Source organism: Chenopodium album, chromosome 26, assembly GCF_948465745.1.
Source record: "Chenopodium album chromosome 26, dcCheAlbu1.1, whole genome shotgun sequence".
In the NCBI taxonomy this organism is placed as follows: domain Eukaryota; kingdom Viridiplantae; phylum Streptophyta; class Magnoliopsida; order Caryophyllales; family Amaranthaceae; genus Chenopodium; species Chenopodium album.
This window is the reverse complement of record NC_137859.1, coordinates 11,426,089-11,444,093: the sequence shown is the minus strand read 5'-3', so window position 1 is coordinate 11,444,093 and position 18,005 is coordinate 11,426,089. Positions and strand designations below refer to the sequence as shown.

General features: G+C 33.7%; 2 protein-coding genes across 5 annotated transcripts; both read left to right on the top strand.

Annotated features, from left to right (window-relative positions):
• Nucleotides 1-1,155: 1,155 nt before the first annotated feature.
• Nucleotides 1,156-4,708, top strand: LOC145617821 (protein BCCIP homolog). The gene is made up of 9 exons (XM_081672573.1): nucleotides 1,156-1,305; nucleotides 2,513-2,679; nucleotides 2,800-2,876; nucleotides 2,990-3,214; nucleotides 3,407-3,616; nucleotides 3,718-3,783; nucleotides 3,901-3,987; nucleotides 4,082-4,138; nucleotides 4,405-4,708. Exons 2-9 carry the CDS (start codon nucleotides 2,523-2,525, stop codon nucleotides 4,501-4,503), a joined length of 978 nt encoding a protein of 325 aa, XP_081528699.1. The 5' UTR covers nucleotides 1,156-1,305; nucleotides 2,513-2,522; the 3' UTR covers nucleotides 4,504-4,708.
• Nucleotides 4,709-7,871: 3,163 nt separating this feature from the next.
• On the top strand, nucleotides 7,872-15,846 carry LOC145617237 (protein NPGR2-like). 4 transcript variants are annotated; one of them, XR_014107686.1, is made up of 7 exons: nucleotides 7,875-8,743; nucleotides 9,141-9,393; nucleotides 10,089-11,293; nucleotides 11,775-11,928; nucleotides 13,324-13,667; nucleotides 13,995-14,155; nucleotides 14,317-15,846. XR_014107686.1 is itself a non-coding variant. In XM_081671927.1 (6 exons), the coding sequence occupies exons 2-6, from the start codon at nucleotides 8,528-8,530 to the stop codon at nucleotides 13,638-13,640; spliced, it is 2,145 nt and encodes a 714-aa protein (XP_081528053.1). In that variant the 5' UTR covers nucleotides 7,872-8,021; nucleotides 8,505-8,527; the 3' UTR covers nucleotides 13,641-13,961. The 4 variants fall into 4 exon arrangements, 3 of the variants coding, with proteins under 3 accessions (XP_081528053.1, XP_081528054.1, XP_081528055.1); XM_081671927.1 differs by lacking the exons at nucleotides 13,995-14,155; nucleotides 14,317-15,846 and having other exon boundaries at nucleotides 7,872-8,021; nucleotides 8,505-8,743; nucleotides 13,324-13,961; XM_081671928.1 differs by lacking the exon at nucleotides 14,317-15,846 and having other exon boundaries at nucleotides 13,995-14,158.
• The last annotated feature ends 2,159 nt before the right edge of the window (nucleotides 15,847-18,005 follow it).

The window sequence follows — 18,005 nt, the reverse complement described above, 5'->3', positions numbered from 1 at the left end:
TGTTTATAAAGTTAATTTAATATTCTACCATTAATGTGTCAATTAATAAATGTTTTTCTTCTTCTTTTGTTTGAACGCCTTAATCCCATAAGTGAGGTCGACTACATGAACCAACATATGAACTTTTCAGGAGGTCACATATCCTAGCACCACTATCAATTATTGTGGCTTATGTCAAGCGATGTGATCAAGCTTTACACTAGTTGTCACTAACCTACCGTAGTCATCCTCCTTTATTTAGGCTTGGGATTGACAACGCGAAATCCACTAGCGGAATTAAGAATATTAGTGACCAAAGTTGACATTTACAAACTTAGGGCCTGTTCACATTTACTTAATTTCAGTTCAGTTCAGTTCAGTTCAGCTCCAATCAGTTCAGTTCGGTTCAGTTCCAATCAGTTCAGTTCAGTTCAGTTCAGCTCTTAATTTCCCTCTCACATAAAATATTCATTTCAGCTCAATTCAGTTCAGTTCAGTTCCAATCAGTTCAGTTCAGTTCAGTTCAGCTTCAATCAGTTCAGTTCAGTTCAGCTCAATTCAGTAAATATGAACAGGCCCTTAATTTGTTCAAGCAAGTGGTAAAATGTAAAATACAATATTAGTGACCAAAGTTAAATTTTATTAGTGACCAAAGTTAAATTTTATTTCAAATGTGGCAAAATACAATTTTATTTTTGTTTAGGTGGTAAAAGTTAATTTGAGATTTTTTTTTTCTATAAGGTGATAAAAATAAAAACAAAAAATATAAAGAATAAAGAGACGATAACTAAAACTAAGCACAAAGTTTCATATATGGCTAGCCACACTGTGTGGTCGGGATTACTTATTCAAGTGTTGTACGATTAGGGATTACTCAGTTGATCATGAGTTACTTGGTCAGGAGTTACAGTTAAAGCCTAGAAGTTACTTAGTAAGGGATTACTCGGCCAATGTTTTAAAGTGTGTCAGCCGGCTATACAAAAAATGTTACTTGGCCAGCAGGTCAGGAGTTACCGTCAGAGCCTAGAAGTTACTTGGTAATGGATTACTCGATCAATGTTTTAAAGTGTGTCAGCGGACTACACAGGAAACGCACTAAAAACTAAAATGAAAATTCCCTTTAAAAAAATGAAAATTTATTATGCCCGTCGAAGTAATATGCGTGATGTTAAACGCTTAAGTACTTAACTACGATTATTAATTTTCGTCGGGAGCTTTTTCACTCGGACCGCTGCACACCCCTTTCTCCTCCATTGAAGCGTACTCTGAGTTCTCCATTGAACCGGCTTCTGAGCTTTTCTCTCCTCCATTGAAGCAGCTTCTGAGGTAAGCTACTTTTCCCTTTTATTTCATTATTCATCGAATATTAATTTCACAATCAAGGGTTTAGTTTCACACTATCAGTAATTTAATTGTCAGTATAGTCAATTTAGGGTTTTTCTAAGGTGTATTATTGAAATATTGATTATAATTACTCAAGTTATGAATGATTATAATGTGGGATTTTGTTGCTATAGTTTTGCTATGTGCTGTTTACATTGATATGCTTAAATGAGAAGAATTTTGTGTTGTTTTTTGGGAGTAATTTGATAATTGAGTCAAATTTGTTTGCTAATGTGTTACAGAATCTGTTTATAACTCTTTAATGTTAGGACAGAACTATAAAAACGGACCTTTTCTCCTGGGCTAAATGCAGCCACCCCTTGTATTGGTTGAATTGGGATTGTTGGTTTAGAGTATTATGGTAACCTAGCTGTTCTGTGGTAGTTCTATGTGGGTTTGTTTTATTTGCATAAGTGCATTACAAATTTGATTGATTTGGGGAATCAAGAGGCAAGGTTTTGAGGAGTTAATTTGATGGGGGTGTTTAAATTCGATGTTCAGTCCCTTATGATGTGGAGTTGTTTGGCAGGAAATGATCACTTTTGGGTTACTAATGCATTTTGCTTGAGCAATAAAAATATTTCATGGATGAGCCCGAGGTTTTGCCTGAGATTGGTTTTGCCTCAAAATAAAGGGTGTAATGAGTTTCCAATTAAATGACTGTAGCTAGTTGATTAGATTATTGATTTTTAACTAGATGGGTGTTGCTAATTTTAGCGGTTTGGGTGTATGGAGGGGTAGTTGGTTTGGTTTTAAGTTTCGGTTTCATGGTATGATGAGCTTTGGATCCTTTCATAGTAATAGATTCTAAAAAATAAAATTATAAAATTATTGAAAAAGGTCATTGTTAAATATCGTAAAATGGTATGATGAGCTTTAGGCAATTGTTTGTGTCTTATGGATGTTTGAGTTTCTCTGATGTGTAGATATGCATATGAGATTAACTTTTGAGCTGTGTTTGTTACATAGTACTTTCTCTTTGTACCAATTAAACTTATTACTTAGCTGAAATTCTTACTGTTGGAGTGCTTTGATGCTCTTTGCCCGATTCTTTTCCCCCCTTTTCATTTGCATTCAGAAAGAGGAAAGAAGGGAGAAAAAAAGTCTGATGTTTTAAGATGGATTTTAACCAAATTTTACTTATTTGCAGATATAAGGGGATGCCTCGAAAACCACGAAGAAGTGGCCAGCTGGTGCCTCGACCTTTTGCATTTTCACCATTTGCTCGTTCAGTAACTAGAGTTGCCACAGCTTGTTTATCAAAGCACAAAGTTTCTAATTCAAAATCTGACAGAACATCTTCCTCAAAACTAATAGGTATTTTTTCTATCAAAAACATTGTCCTATATAGGTGCCCTGTTTATACTGTTTATGATTAGCAGCTCATGTGCTGATCTAACATGACTTTTGGAAATCTTTTCTACTGTATATTTTCAGCCAATAGATCTAGTAGGAAGCACAATTTGAAGGAGAACATTTCAGAATCTGAATCTTCTGAAGAAGAAGCACCTGAAGTAAGCATTTAGTTGTTGTTGGTTGTTGTGAATGTCCATTCTAGCTGAATCCTTCCATTCAAGTTATCTTTATTTGCTCTAATTATTTTCTTCTTTTTGATTTCTTCTCAAAGGAAGTAATTCAGGCAGATTTTGCCTTTTTTGACCCCAAGCCTGATGACTTTCATGGAGTAAAGATGTTGCTACAGAGCTATCTTGATGATAAGGTGTGGGACTTGAGTGGTTTTGTAGACTTAATATTAGCGCAAACAACAGTGGGCTCTGTGGTCAAGATAGAGGATGATGAAGATGAGGGATTGTTTGCACTTCTTACAGCTTTGAACTTAGGAAGATATAAGGTACAACAGGTGTCTCATTTTCAATTTTCAGTGTGGCTTGTCCCTTTAGAATTTCATCAAAGACCCTTTAAATTGCTTGATCAGTCAAATTGCACTAGTACATGTAACAAAACTCGAAGTTTGCCACCATTTCTATATTGATATACTCAATCAATCAACTAAGTTAATGAGTCTGGGTTCTTGTGATGCCAGGATAATAAGTGTATCACTGAAGCAAGAGACTACTTGCTTAAAGTATGTGAGGAAAAGAATGTAGTTGGTGATCTAAAAAGACTTCTAGAAGACCAAGCTGACCATGTTGGTCTAGTGGTTTCTCAGCGTGTTACGAATCTTCCTCCCCAGCTTCTGCCACATCTTTACAATGCCCTTTTTGATGAAATTTCGTGGGCTACTGAAGATGAGGTTAGATGAAGTTTATTCTATCTATAAAAGCTTGTGTTTCTGTGTGTTTTGACTGTTAGTGATCTAAACAAACTGATCATTTTGTTTTGCAATAACTGAAGCCAACAAAAGATCTCCGTGAATCATTTCGCTTCAAACATTATTTGTTGATCACCAGAATATATAAGGTAATTCAATTCTGTTTCTTCTTTGTCCTCTCGGTAACTTTTCAGCCGTTCATTTCAGTGTTACAGCTCTCATGTTCATTTATCTTTTGCATTTTCCTGCTGTTCTGCCTGTAGCAGAAGATAGGACAAAAGAGGAAGGCATCTTCTAGTTGCGATGATGAGGATATTATATATGTAAAACCAGAAGATGAACTTTTCTTCGAGGTTTTTGTCAAATCCCAGTTCTTTGTTTTAATTATAATATATCAAATCTCTCCAGTCTCCACTTGATATTGATGATTTCTTATGGGATTTTCAGCTTTGTTCGTGGTCGTTTACTTTCCCCTTGCACATTCAGCCTCCAGCAAGTCAAGAGGTTAGTTTGGAACTTCCTTTCTGTCTTCGCATTCACCCTTTTCTTCTTCATTTTCCTACTTATTCTTGTTGATCTAGATACTTTAGATAAATAGGGGTGTCGTGATACATTCCTTCTTTTTTCTTATTCACCTGTGCTTTCTTACTTATTTAGCCTATTAGAAGTTCTATAAATGTCAATTACTAGTCTTGGAAGGTGTTTTCTCAAGGATAATTTGGCAGCAATGCTGACTACTTTAGCTTGTTTATTGATAATTGTGGATGCAGTTGAAAAATTATCGACTAATGGGACTAGTGATGGCTGTTGAGGCAGACAAAGCACCAGCATTCCGAGAAAAATTGCGGTCACTAATAGACGACTCTTGATTTATTTCCCTGCAGTCTCTTTTCTTGTATTATCCTTCAGTTGAAAATTTTTGGTTATCCTGACAACGCTTCACTAAAGGACACATTGATCTTGCGATCATAGCTTGTAGTGAAAGAGCTTATATGGTTTATTGGTAAGATTTGTAAGAACGGATGAACGATTTTTCTATATGGATATGAGAACACAACAAAAAATTGTTTAATTGGGTGGAAACCATTTTTCTGTTGTAAGAAATGGAAGATGTTTTTTCTCCTTCAGACTCCTTACCTTTCTTTTCTCTACTCTATTCCTCTCGTCCACTATTACCACTTCTCAAGTTCTCAATAGTTAATTTGGTTAAAACATGATTAAATAAATCAATGGTTAAACCATGTTTTAAATACCATGAAAAAAATATACTACCTCCGTCGTTACATATTATTTCTAATAATTAGACATTTTCCATCTCTACATTATATTAAATCGTTGCAAATAATATATAACAGAATTAGTATAAAGTAAAGTGTGAAATTAGAGGAGTATTTTTATCAAGAATATACGAAGTAAATTGTTTTGGTTAAGTATTAGCGCATAGCGCCTATATGTTTTAGAAACATATAGGATGACTATATGTACCACTACAGCCTAATAAGTGACAGGTGGTAGGTATTTTAGGAGAAAATAATCAACGACATAGGATGACAAAAAGTACCACCGCATGCATAATAGTACACAAAAAGTACTATTAATACAACTTATACTTTAATGGTACATTATAGTACACAAAAATGTACCATTGTAGAAAAAACATCAAATGAAAAAAATAATAAAAACCCCATGATACTCTCCTATATGCATGCTAAATATATAGGTGCTATGCGCCTAGAAGCACTCAATTGTTTTTATATGAGTTGATTTTTTAGGGGGCACTGATTATAACATTAACTAGGTTAGTTCCCGTGCCATGCACGGTACTTTTCAATAATTGATTTTAAAAACATGACAAAATAAAAAATGATAAAATATTATTTGTTGATTTAATATTCACATTTTATTATTTAAGCCCGTAGCTTCTATTATATGGTTAAAAAATCAAGAAATTAATATATAATTTTTTTTTTTTTTGTAATAAACGTATACTTCGTATAATTTATAATATGTCTTTCATTCCTTAAAAAAATTGCCACATCCACATGACACAAATTTCTTGTATGTTAAGAATATTATTTTTAATTTTTTTTGCTTAACTTATTAGTTGTCAATATTTTTTTTTTGGAAAGCTAAATCAAATCTTCTACTATAGTATATTTCATATGTAATTATTACTTATATGTAGAAAGATTTTTTCCTTATATAACTTTTTTTTCAAAAAAAAATAAATAAATAAAATAAAAAGATAATGGACACACCAGGAAATGACACGCGTCATTGATGGTGTGTCTTTTAATATATAGTATTGATAGAATCTACAAACTGCCACTTTCAATTGGCTTTCTTGGATTGGTATGGTATGATATGACTTCTGACTTCTGAATTTCTGATGATATGATTCATAAGAATATCTCAGTTGCATCTATGTCTTTTAGACAACAAAGCTACACAATAAGATATTTTATACTCACCCTGGCTCATATATCTTATCCCTTTCTTTTGAGCACATCAAAAATTTTAATTATCCATTAGCATAAATTATAAAAGTAGATATTTTATCCCATAATTATATTTGTATATTAGTAAAGGATATGGTTATACTCTATACTTGTACATAAATAATACAATAAGTTAAAATTAATTGTTATTTTGAGACAAAGAAAATATATAATGTTATTGTAATGTTATTTCAAAGTGTAAAATTTTATGTGACCCATCCTTCCCCATTGCAAGGAATAGAATGATTTCCCTCTCCAATGCTAAAAGATGGCCAAATCCCTCACATATCCTTATTTCATAAGAAAATTCATGACGTATATTGTTCGCATAGGCATTTATATATATATATATATATTGTTCGTCATAAATTGTGACAAAAACGTTAAAATATGCAATTTTGTCTAGTAAATACAGCCAAATGCTAGTAGCCTTTTCAGTATAATAAATCGGTAATTACTACTTTTTGCAGCAAACGATACGGGCCAAGCCGAGTTTTAGTTATTTGTTCGAGCTAAACTTGATAAGAACTATTCATGTTCGAACTATCTTGAGCTTGAATGAGGTTTTTTAAATCTTGTTCGAGATGGGCTCGTTAAGAAGTTGGCTTGTTTGAGCTTTGTTCATGAACGTACTTGTTTGTATTTCGAGTTTCAGTTCGAGCTTGAACAGGTCTAAATTGGGCTTGACTAAATAAACGAGCCTTAATTTATCATTAAAAAAATGGTTTAACACATCCATTTAACTTTATATAAGATGTTTATATTTTTTCTAAAGAAAAAGGTAATGACGAAGTTTTCATGCTTTTACATGATGAAATAATTAGTACTTTTTACAAATATGTATGAATAAAATATATTGTATTTAAATTTTTCGAATTTTAATTGAGCGTGAAAAAAACTTATAAATTGACTTAAACGAGTTGTTCATGAACATCACCGAGTCGAATATGATGTTGTTCGAGTTTTGTTCATCTATTTGACAAGCTTAAGATTTTTGTTCAACCTTGTTTGTTAGCTTAACAAACGAGTTTTGACCAAGCTTTGACCGACCTTGTTCGCGAGTAATTCACGAACGTATTGGCTCATTTACACCCCTATTTTTCTCTATCACTTTTCTAGTAGCCTTTTCACTATTACCACTTCTTCTATTCATTCTTTCTATCACTTTTCTTGAATTGCTTAGTAAAGTTAGCAGTTTAATGTGACTTATGAAAACTCAATTTACAAGTTGTCATGCACGTTATATATTGAAATACTTGTTAAAGGGCTATTAGGATTGCCTCGTATGTCGTAATAACCAAAAAGTGGGATGGTTAGTGTTAGATCACACAAAGGTAAGATTATTTATTTTCATTTTTCCTTGTTTTAATTTTTTTTATTATTAAAAAAAATGAAATAAACTAATTAAATTTTAACACATATAACCTACAAAAATTGGTCACCAATAATACAAGATTCATCAAAAGAATATGACATACCAGAGATTGCCTCCTATTATTATTGTCAAACCCGTAAAGGTGAAATTATTTATTTCCATTTTTCTTAAAAAAAAAAAAAAATGGTGAGGTCACATAATCTTTCCCTTTACGTTACAACAACTCCAATTTCACAATTCCCAAAACATACCCGCTCTACTACCTAAGTACTGCCTAGAGAAGAATAGAAAAAGAGGCTACCTGAAAAGAGTTAAAATCAAAATTCCCAAATTAAATAATTGAAAAAGTAAAAATAAAAAAAGTACTGTAGAACAATTCATGGTTCTTGATCAAAACAAGAGAACCCTTCAAAAGACAATCAAACAGTATCAATGAAGAAAAAAATTTAATTGAAGGGCCAATTCAATTAATGATGGCCACCACTGTTTCTTTCCTCAATATTTCTGACAATAGGTTACTTCTTTAATCTCAGTTCTTATAATTTTAGAAGAAATTTTATGATTATTTAACTTATAATTTAGGTATATTTGGTTGATTTCTTGCTCAATTTTGTGTTTTTTCTCTCAATTCATTTGTTGGGGGGGGGGGGGGTTTGGATTGATTTTACAGATACAACTTCTGGGTTTTTGAGGATTTATGATGGGTTTCTGGGGATTAATGATGGGGTTTTGAGGATTTGTGATGGGGTTTTGTGGAATTTTGATAATTGTGAAAAATGGGTATTCATAATTTTGATCATGTTGTATGTTCTGTTCTAGCTATGTGCTGTATTATCAGTTGCTATACTTAATTAAGAATTCAATTTCATTTGTACTGTTGCTCTATTGACTTTTGGCTTGAGTAGTTAGTTTGTAAAAGAATGATTTCTATGCAATGTGGTTAATGAGAGACTTTTCTTGGTATTGGGTTTGATCTTGGTTGATGTGCTTGTGGCAGAAATTTTCGTTGTTTCGAGCAATATGAGTAACAGGAGCTCTGTAAGAGTTCCGAAGAAGAGTAGTGGTTGTTGGAATTGTCAGAGTATCATGCATTGCTTCTGTTCTGGAGAACAGATGAGAGTGGATGAGATCTTGAAGGGGTCTGATTCGCTTGATGATGTCCAGCTTAGGCCAGATACTATGAATGTTGAAGAAGCCGAGTCATCGCTTCGTGAAAGTGGTGGTCTTAACTATGAGGTTTGTTTGCCTTTTGTATTCTTTGTTAGAATGTTAATTGTGTTGCATTCATCAACATGGTTTACATGAAATGATTGTGAGATGATAAGAGGCCTCTGTGTCTTCCAGGGTTTCCAATATGTTTGTTTACATTATTTTATGAGTCTTACACTTGATTGTAACATATCTGAGTTGAAGAGAATGTTGCCATGTCTTGGGATCAACTACTTGTTGAACTGCATGAGCTGCCTTGTTGAGTAGCTTTAGTAGATTCAAGTTCAAAGGAAGTCTGTTAGGTGTCTGCCTTGTTTGGTCAATGTATTTTATATCAAAATAGGTGAAAGTGTTGCTTATTAATACAGGAGCAAGTATTTAGGGATGATGGCTGAATCTGTTAAATGAACCCTCCACTTTTCAGGAAGCGAGAGCGTTGTTAGGAAAATATGAGTATCAGAAAGGAAACATTGAGCAAGCTGTGCAGGTATTTGAAGGGATTAATGTTACCTCAGTTACTCCCAAGATCAAATTTACTCTTGCCAGAATTAGAGATCGTCCAAAAAGGCGTTCTCAAAGTGATCCGGCCCCACCAATGTCACTGCATGCTGTTAATCTATTATTTGAGGCCATGTTACTAAAAGCAAAATCATTGCAGTCCCTTGGGAGGTTTAAAGGTATTTCTTTGAATTTCTGCATATGGTTGTTTCTAGACAACAATATGAGCTGTACAGCTTATTAACTTATGGACACATTCTTAGTGAAGTACTTGGTCATTATCCTGTTTTAGTCAAGCCTGTTACTTTATATCCTATCAGATAGAGTTTGTTAAATAATAATCAGGTCATATACTGAATTATCTCACTGTTATTTGTTGAAATCTAGAATCTTATCTCTTTCTGGAGATGAAATCTAGTGAAAAAAAAAAGGGACAGAGATGAAAGGTTTTAGTTTATTTCACTCTATTTGGGGGAGGAGAGGGGTATCGTTGCTTTGTCTCTGACCTTATTTTGACATTTGTTTGCTCAAAACCCTCTCCTTCATTTGGTAGAGGATTGTTGGCAGGTTTGAAAATGATGATTGGCCTCATTGTCTTGCTAGTCATGAAATCAGTCACCTGAAGCTAAAATAAGCAAATATTAGGTGTAGTACCTGGTGTCCATGGATTCATCTTGCCTTAATCTGTGAATAATATGCTTTTGTTTTGGTATTTTTCGTCTGATTTAACCAGTATTGCTGATTGGTTGTGTGAAATGTATTCTGTATTCACGATGTTGTAAATCAACATAATTGGTGGGAAATTTATATTTGGGTATGCTGGAACTGGATCATCATTTTCTTGCTAACAATCTTTCCTATCATTGCTGTGCAGAAGCTGCTCAATCGTGCAAAATTATTCTAGACATTGTTGAATCTTCATTACCAGCTGGCTTGCCTGAAAACTTTGGTATTGAGTCTAAACTACAAGAGACTATAATCAGGGCTGTGGAGTTGCTTCCTGAATTATGGAAACTGGCTGATTGTCCACAGGATGCAATTTTGTCGTACCGAAAAGCCCTTCTGCATTGTTGGAACCTTGACACTGATACTTCTGCCAGAATACAGAAAGAGTTTGCTGTTTATCTGTTGTATAGTGGTGCTGAAGCAAGTCCACCAAATTTGCGTTCTCAAAACGATAGTTCATTTGTACCTAAATGCAATATAGAAGAGGCTACTCTGCTGCTATTGCTTCTGTTAATAAAAGTGACTAGGCGACAAATTGAATGGGATCCCTCAATTGTGGAACATCTTTCTTTTGCTCTAAGTGTTGCTAATCAACCGCAGGCTGTAGCCTGGGTGATAGAAGCATTGCCTCCTGGGATAATTGAGAGAAAGGATTTGTATCACTTTCTAGCTCTTTGTTATAATGCACATGGTGACAACTTTGCTGCTTTGAATCTTTTAAAAAAGTTATTGCATCATTCTGAGGATCCAAATCACTTATCTGGCCTACTAATGGCATCAAAAATCTGCAGTGAAAGCCCTAACTTGGCTGAGGAGGGGATTACATATGCTCAAAGAGCTCTAGTTTACAAGGAGGATAGATGTAATCATACAGCTGGTCGTATGTACTCTTTTCTAGGCATGTCTTTTTCAGAGTATGCTGAATCCGCAGTCTCTGATTTTGAGCGGGTTACAAGGCAGACGGAAGCTGTTCTGGCTCTGGAATCTGCTGGGAAATTGACAAATTTTAGTGATTCCATATCTGTGTACCATCTTAGTCTACAATATGCTTTGCAAAGAAAGTTGAATGCTGCAGCATATTATTCTAAGAAATTGCTGAAGTTGGATGGCGGAACTAACATTAAAGGATGGCTGCTCTTAGCACGGATTTTATCTGGGCAAAAATATTATGTTGATGCAGAAACAGTTACTGATGCTGCTTTGGATCAAATTGGAAAGTGGGATCAGGGAGAGCTTTTGAGTACAAAAGCTAAGATCCAAATTGCTCAGGGCAATCTTAAAAAGGCCATTGAGACATATATGCAGATTCTTGCCCTTTTACAAGTAAAAAAGAAGAGCTCTGGATCTAGGAAGGTACATTGAGGTCTATTAACTGGCTCCTTTTGCGTTAATGTATTTACTTATTATCCTTAAATCTGCATGAAGTTGAAAATTGATAAGGAGATCTACTTTGTTAGAAAATTCTTTGTGTGCACTCTCTTGTTTGCATGTGTGAATTTATTACATACGTAAATTCTTTGTGCGCACTCTCTTGTTTGCGCGTGTGAATTTATTACATACATACCTAAAGGTACAATAGGAATATTTCGCCAAGGATACATTTTAGAAGTTTTCAGTATGCCCTTAGAAGTGTGCGTGCTGTGTCTTGTGAGTATGTCTACTTTTACTCCATCTACATCAGTGCAGTGTGAAATAGGAACTTTTTCAAGGATACTATTTTGTGGTAAAGAATTACATCCCTGACATAAAGAATTGCAATCCGGTCTTGTTTTAGATATCGATCATTAACCGTCTAACTAGTCTTTTTTGCTCACAAGTTTGTTCTTTTTGACAGAGTCTTGATAATCACGATCGGCAGTTAGAGATGCAAACATGGCATGATCTGGCATGTATATATATCAGCTTGTCACAGTGGAATGATGCTGAGATTTGTCTGTCTAAAGCCAAGGCCATCAGTCCTAATAGTGCTTCCAGATGGCACATTTTAGGTACATATGCAGTCATTTATACTAACTTGTATATATGCTTAATCAACTTGCTATCGCATAATTGCATCTGAGATTTGTTTTTTAAAATTTAATACTCAGAGAAGCCAAAATGTATCCGGTTTTAGTGATATATTAGTCTTGGGGTCTATTTGTTTTATCTTATTTAACTTGTATAGACTTATTTCAGACGATATAAAGTTTAAATTAGTTCTTTAAGTTTTGACAAAATAAGTTCAAAATAATTAGTTTAAAAAAAAAGTTAGACATAATTACACACAAATTAGGCAATTACAGACAAAAGAAGTTTTTTCAGACAAAATGACTTTAGATAATTAAATAATTTCAGACAAAATGCGTTGAACCAAATAAAGCCTTATAACAGAATTTCAATTCAAAAACCCAAGGATCAGTTGATAGGTCTAATTTCTGGGTAGAAATGTTGCTTTACCGTGTGCTGTACCTGAATTTCATGTTCTATGTCAAGTCCTTTCTGATACAACTTTTTAACTGAAAGGAATTCTCTCCCTTATATTACTTTTGAACTGAAAAGAATTCTCTCCCTGATACAACTATTTGAAAGTCCTTTTTGATTGCTGGTTCCTTTAATCCCCTTTTCTTCTTTCTTCTTGTTAAGTTTTTCATTGGCAAATGTGCTAGAACTTGTTATAAGGGCTTGGTGTTCAGAAGAGTAATTAACTTCAATACTGAACTAGTTTCTTGTCATTCTTACAGTATGGAGAATTGGAGATAGTAGACTACTGTCTTAGGGTGACATAGGAACCAACTCTTATGCTTTATGTAATTGTGGTTAGTGAGGAAGTATGGGTGTTTAGGACTTTAGGCCTATGTATATTCCGATAAGCTAGTGTAAGGGATTTAGATGAATTACACATGATGGAAGACATCAAAATGTTTTTATTTATTTAGTTTTTATTATTTTTTTTTTCCCTGTGGTTATGATGCTAGTACTAGCTTATTTGCTGCTTTTGAGTGTAACTTCATGTTGTATGAACTATCGGAATTCTCTAAAAAAATCAGGTGTTGCATAGAGCTACCATATCCTGCTGTGCAAGCTAGTATCCTGTTAATGATCTTTACTGTTGCAGTTTCCGTTTCCCAAAGCTACTCAGAGCCAGAAACAGAAAAAGATAGCAGAAGACCTTTAATAGGTGGATCATTTTTATTCACTCCCCACCACTTATATCAGTAACAGGAATCTGATCATAAACCATTATTATATTAGGAAAGCTGACAAATTTTTGGAACATCCTAATGAAGTATGTGTGGTTATTAATTCCCAATTGAGGGAGTATTGAAAGCATTGTCAAAGAATAAGACTAGTCCAATGATGAGTCTAAATAAGCATATATTCATGTTGTAAATATTTGTGCGCAGGTTCATATCATGAAGCAAAAGGCCTTTACAAGCAAGCTCTTGATGCTTTCAACACTGCTTTGAATATCGACCCTTGTTATGTCCCAAGCTTAATCTCTTTAGCTATGGTACTCAGACGATTCAGTTGTAAGCATAATTCAGTCATTAGAACCTACCTAATGAACGCACTCAAGCTTGACAGGACTAATCATGTTGCTTGGTATAACCTAGGCCTGCTTTGCAAAGCAGATAGTGAATCATCGGTTTCTGATGCTGCAGAATGCTTTGAAGCTGCTGCGTTTCTTGAAGAGACTGCTCCCGTGGAACCCTTTAGATGACCAAATATAATAATGAACCTTGGTTGTGTAAGTGTAGTGCTTATACTGCTCATAGCATCATACATGGATACCCTCTTATTTCTTCATCCTGCAAGTTTTTGGAAAAGCAATAAAAGGAAATGATAACTTTTTTTCCCAGTATACATTTGTAATACTTTGTAAAATGGATAGTCTGCTTCTGTAAATAATTACATACGATGGTTTAAGAATTAGTGGACATGCAATTGTAAAGCTCAACTTCAGCTGTTATTTCATTCAATGATCACATCTCTGAATCTCTCCCTTGTTATTTTTTTATTTCTTTTTATAAATATCATGAACCGTTGTATATTTATATATGCAAACTGTTTGTAGCTTGACAGGGTCACAGGTAACTCAGAAACAGAGGAACTAAGCCGTGCATGTATTTTGCTGCTCCGAATTGTCTCGGGTTGTGGCATGTGGAAAAAGAGGTGTTTGGATAGCAATGATGGAAGGAAGACCGGAGGGAAAGAAAGGAAAAGGAAGGAATTTTGGTAAATATTTATCTATTTACTTAATTTTATCTTTTAATACTAGACTCGTACTTTCACAATAATATCATAATCTAATACAAATTATATCAGTATACTTTTCTATCTCCTAATAGACTCCTAAAATTATTTATCTATGTTAATTATCTATTTCTCTATTTCAGGTATTAAAAAAAAAGACTAGTATCAAGGGTTCTCCAAGTCCTTCAGAATTTCGTTTTACTTTCGGTTCTTCAAATCAAAGATCTTAGTAGCTGCACATTCCAATTAAGCTATGACCTACGAACTTCACCTAGAATTGATAACGAAGATAGCTGAACACATTGAGTTTTATGAAGCTTTTGAGACATTTGGTAAAGTCTGTACGTGCTGGAGAAGCACTATGAAACTTGCTAATAGATCAGCAGCATCACGTCAAACCCCTTGGCTAATGCTTGCACCTGAAAGTGGCAATATTTATTCAAAGGAACTATTATGCTTGCACCTGAAAGCGGCGATATTTATTCAAAGGAACTATTATACAGCTTCTACAGCCGCAAGATGATCAGAAAGCTAGACTTGCCGACTACATAGGATGATCCTGATGGCATGTGGCAGCACATAGTTTCTTCATCTCGTGGGTAGCTAGTTTGTGTAAACGATACGGGTGCAATGAATATTGTGATTAGTCTAGTGCATCCAATTTCCAAGGAGGCAATTAGAACCCCTGAGCTCCCAAGTGATCTAATGTGGAAACTTAAAAATTATGAATACTTTGAATCCTATGCTCTCAGTAATGTGAGTTTTGCTTTGTCCGAAAGTCCTTCAAACACTTCTCATTATATCCTAGCCTGTTTCTTCAAAGCTGAGGATAGCGATGATGTCCACACTGTCGCGATCTGGAATAGCAAAGAAAGTTATTGGGTGGTGAAGAAACTAAGCGGTGATGACACAAGAACAAACGTTACTGTCACTTTTCACAAGGGGGAATTTTATATCTGTGATGAGAGCAGTAAAACAGTTGTTGGATTTGTCATAAAAAACAATGCCATATGCACTCGGGTTCTACTCATTAAATCTCCATGGGAAGAGGCCGAGGACAGGCATAAGATATACTTGGTGGAATCAGGTGACGCGCTACTACTAGTTCGTTGTAAGCTTCCCAATCCCTCACGTTATGGTACTTTCTATTTCAGGATGTGGGAAGTGAATACTGCTAACGGGGAAACTAAAGAGGTCAATAGTTTAGGAAATAAAGCTCTTTTCTTGAGTCGTAAATCATCTGTTTTTGTGGAGGCGTCCTCAGACGACCATGGTTGTAAGCCTAACTGCATTTACTATGTCAGTGATTCTGTTTATCAGAGCGAAAATTCCATGGCCGTTTATGATTACAAGTCTACCTCAGGCCGAAAAATTAGACTACATTAGTCCATCACATTTAAGAACAACATATGTACGAAGTGCACCAGCTATGTGGGTTGAGACACCTTCTCGATTTCCCTACACTTAGGGCCTGTTCTGATTTACTGAGCTAAACTGATTGGAGCTGAACTGAACTAATTTGAATAGAACTAAAATGAACTGTTTATGAGAGAGGGAAGTGATCTTAGCTACAAGGTATGTAGCTAGGCGTGGATGACTCGTTGTTAGGAAAAACCTAAGTACGTATGATTTTTGGATCATTTGGTTAATTCATGTCACTTTGAAATCCCGTATTAGAGAGACAATAGTACAGTTAAGCTCCATTCATTTGAACATTTGACTGTTATTTTTAATCGTTTTTTTTATTGTTATTTTTATTGAGACAAATTCAATAATACTCAATATGATTACGTTAAAGTATATTTTAGTGTTTTATATGAAGTGATAGTTAAATCTTTTATACTCCGATAATTTAAATGTTGTTTTCCAACTTCTCACCAAATTCCTCTAATTCTTTCTAACTATACATAATACATAACTTCTCACCAAATTTGTTTAATTCAAATATACTAAATAATCTATACTTAGTATTTAAAAAGGCAAACCAAAAAAGACATATGTCATCTTTCTATTACACTTCTCTATTATTTTCTTCAACTTAATGTGCCACATGTCGTTTTATATTTTTTATTTTTAATTATACAATTCTTCTTAAATCTTTCATTAAATACTTTATTTTCATCTCCCCTCTTTAATTCAACCTTTTTATTTTCTCACTTTGATTTTAGTCCCTCCATCTTCTTTCTATTAAGTCTCATTTTAAATTAAAGTCCCAAGATTTTTATTTATTTAATTATGTTTTCAGTTACATATTACACTCATAATTATTTATTGGTATTTCCTCACTCATCTCTCAATGCAATTTTCTATGAACAAGCCGTGCATTGCACGGGCCAGAAAGCTAGTTGGATTCAAAAGAGATGGAGTACTAATGTACTATATTATGTTTTGGCACAATATCGTGATATTGGATATTAGGAAAATTATATCATTAGTAAATTGCAATATATTTTTGATATAGATATTAGGATTGATTTAGTAAATTATATCATAATGTTTGATATTTGTATTATTTAACAAATCAATCCTAATATGAATATAAAAAATATATATCCACGAATTGAACGATATATTCTTAAAATCCTAATCCGAAATATCTAAAATCACATCTAATACTTTTTAATCCTTATGATAGTAACACACACAATATTGATTGTAAAACAAGAATTGAAAGTGAAAGGAAGTATTGGGCATTATTTTTTATTCATACAATATATATAATCGTTAATAAGAAAGAAATAACATTAGCAATTTTAATTGAATTTAAAAGGGAAAGGAAATAAAAATAAAATGGCAAAAGGGACACATGATACTAGTAATTTGTATTTTAATATGTAAATCTAGGGAAGATTTTCATTGGGAAGAATTTCATTGAGACTCTAGAGACCTTGTATAATTTTTAATTTATCAATTTAACATGTAAAGTTTTACGTAAATATGATTGTAAAATAATAAGCCGTAATAGTTAAATAGTTTTCAGTTTAAACTTTGGCCCCTTTACCTTATTGGTGAAAGATGTACCATTGTATAACAAGCTAACAGCTATAGCTAACCTACCCTAATTAGCTTATACAACGTTTTAGAGCATCAACCTAATTTATTTTCCAAGTCTTTGATTCATGTACTTCATATCAACTACGGAATATAACTACTACAAATAGTTTCTTTACAAATATACACACAAATCCATCACTCCAGAAGTGGGAAGGCCGAGGGGAGAAGTATGGATGCATAAGGCCTACATGCTAATGAAACAAATAGGATGACATTTTTGTGATTAATGAGATCGAGAACATGAGAAAAAACAGTGGTGGAAAATTTAATGACAAAAACTACCACTACATGCATAATGGTTTATTAAATGTACCACTGAACCACTAAAAGAAAAGAAAAAAAATTACTCCCTCCGTATTTTTTTATATGCATCACTTGCATTTACACGGAGTTTTAGGAAAGTTATTTGCTTCAATATTATATTGTGCAAGTGGGACAAGTGGATGATTAATTTATTTTGATAAAAGTACAATGTAGGTCATGAAATAGATAGTATGTGAGAGAGAATGATTTATTTAATTATATAAGTGGGACCATGAAAGAGAGTGAAATGATAAAATATTTTGAGTTGGGTATTTGAGAAGAGAGAGATAATAAAATATAGTATAAAGTTACCAAATATAGAAGTGATGCATATATAAAAAAACAACTCTAAATAAAAAGTAATGCATATAAAAAAAACGAAGGGAGTAGTAAAAACCTAAATTACCTTTTTATGCGCATGTAAAACACATAAGTCCTATTCGTCTAGATACACTCGGGCCGAGGTGCAGCAACC

Excerpts from the sequence above, each read along its gene's own strand:
- LOC145617821 (XM_081672573.1), top strand. The coding sequence starts at position 2,523 with ATGCCTCGAAAACCACGAAGAAGTGGCCAGCTGGTGCCTCGACCTTTT. Across the intron at positions 3,784-3,900 it reads TGATCACCAGAATATATAAG|AAGATAGGACAAAAGAGGAA; the intron begins GTAATTCAATTC and ends TGCCTGTAGCAG. Across the intron at positions 3,988-4,081 it reads AAGATGAACTTTTCTTCGAG|CTTTGTTCGTGGTCGTTTAC; the intron begins GTTTTTGTCAAA and ends TGGGATTTTCAG.
- LOC145617237 (XM_081671928.1), top strand. The coding sequence starts at position 8,528 with ATGAGTAACAGGAGCTCTGTAAGAGTTCCGAAGAAGAGTAGTGGTTGT. Across the intron at positions 8,744-9,140 it reads GTGGTGGTCTTAACTATGAG|GAAGCGAGAGCGTTGTTAGG; the intron begins GTTTGTTTGCCT and ends TCCACTTTTCAG. Across the intron at positions 11,294-11,774 it reads AGAGCTCTGGATCTAGGAAG|AGTCTTGATAATCACGATCG; the intron begins GTACATTGAGGT and ends TCTTTTTGACAG.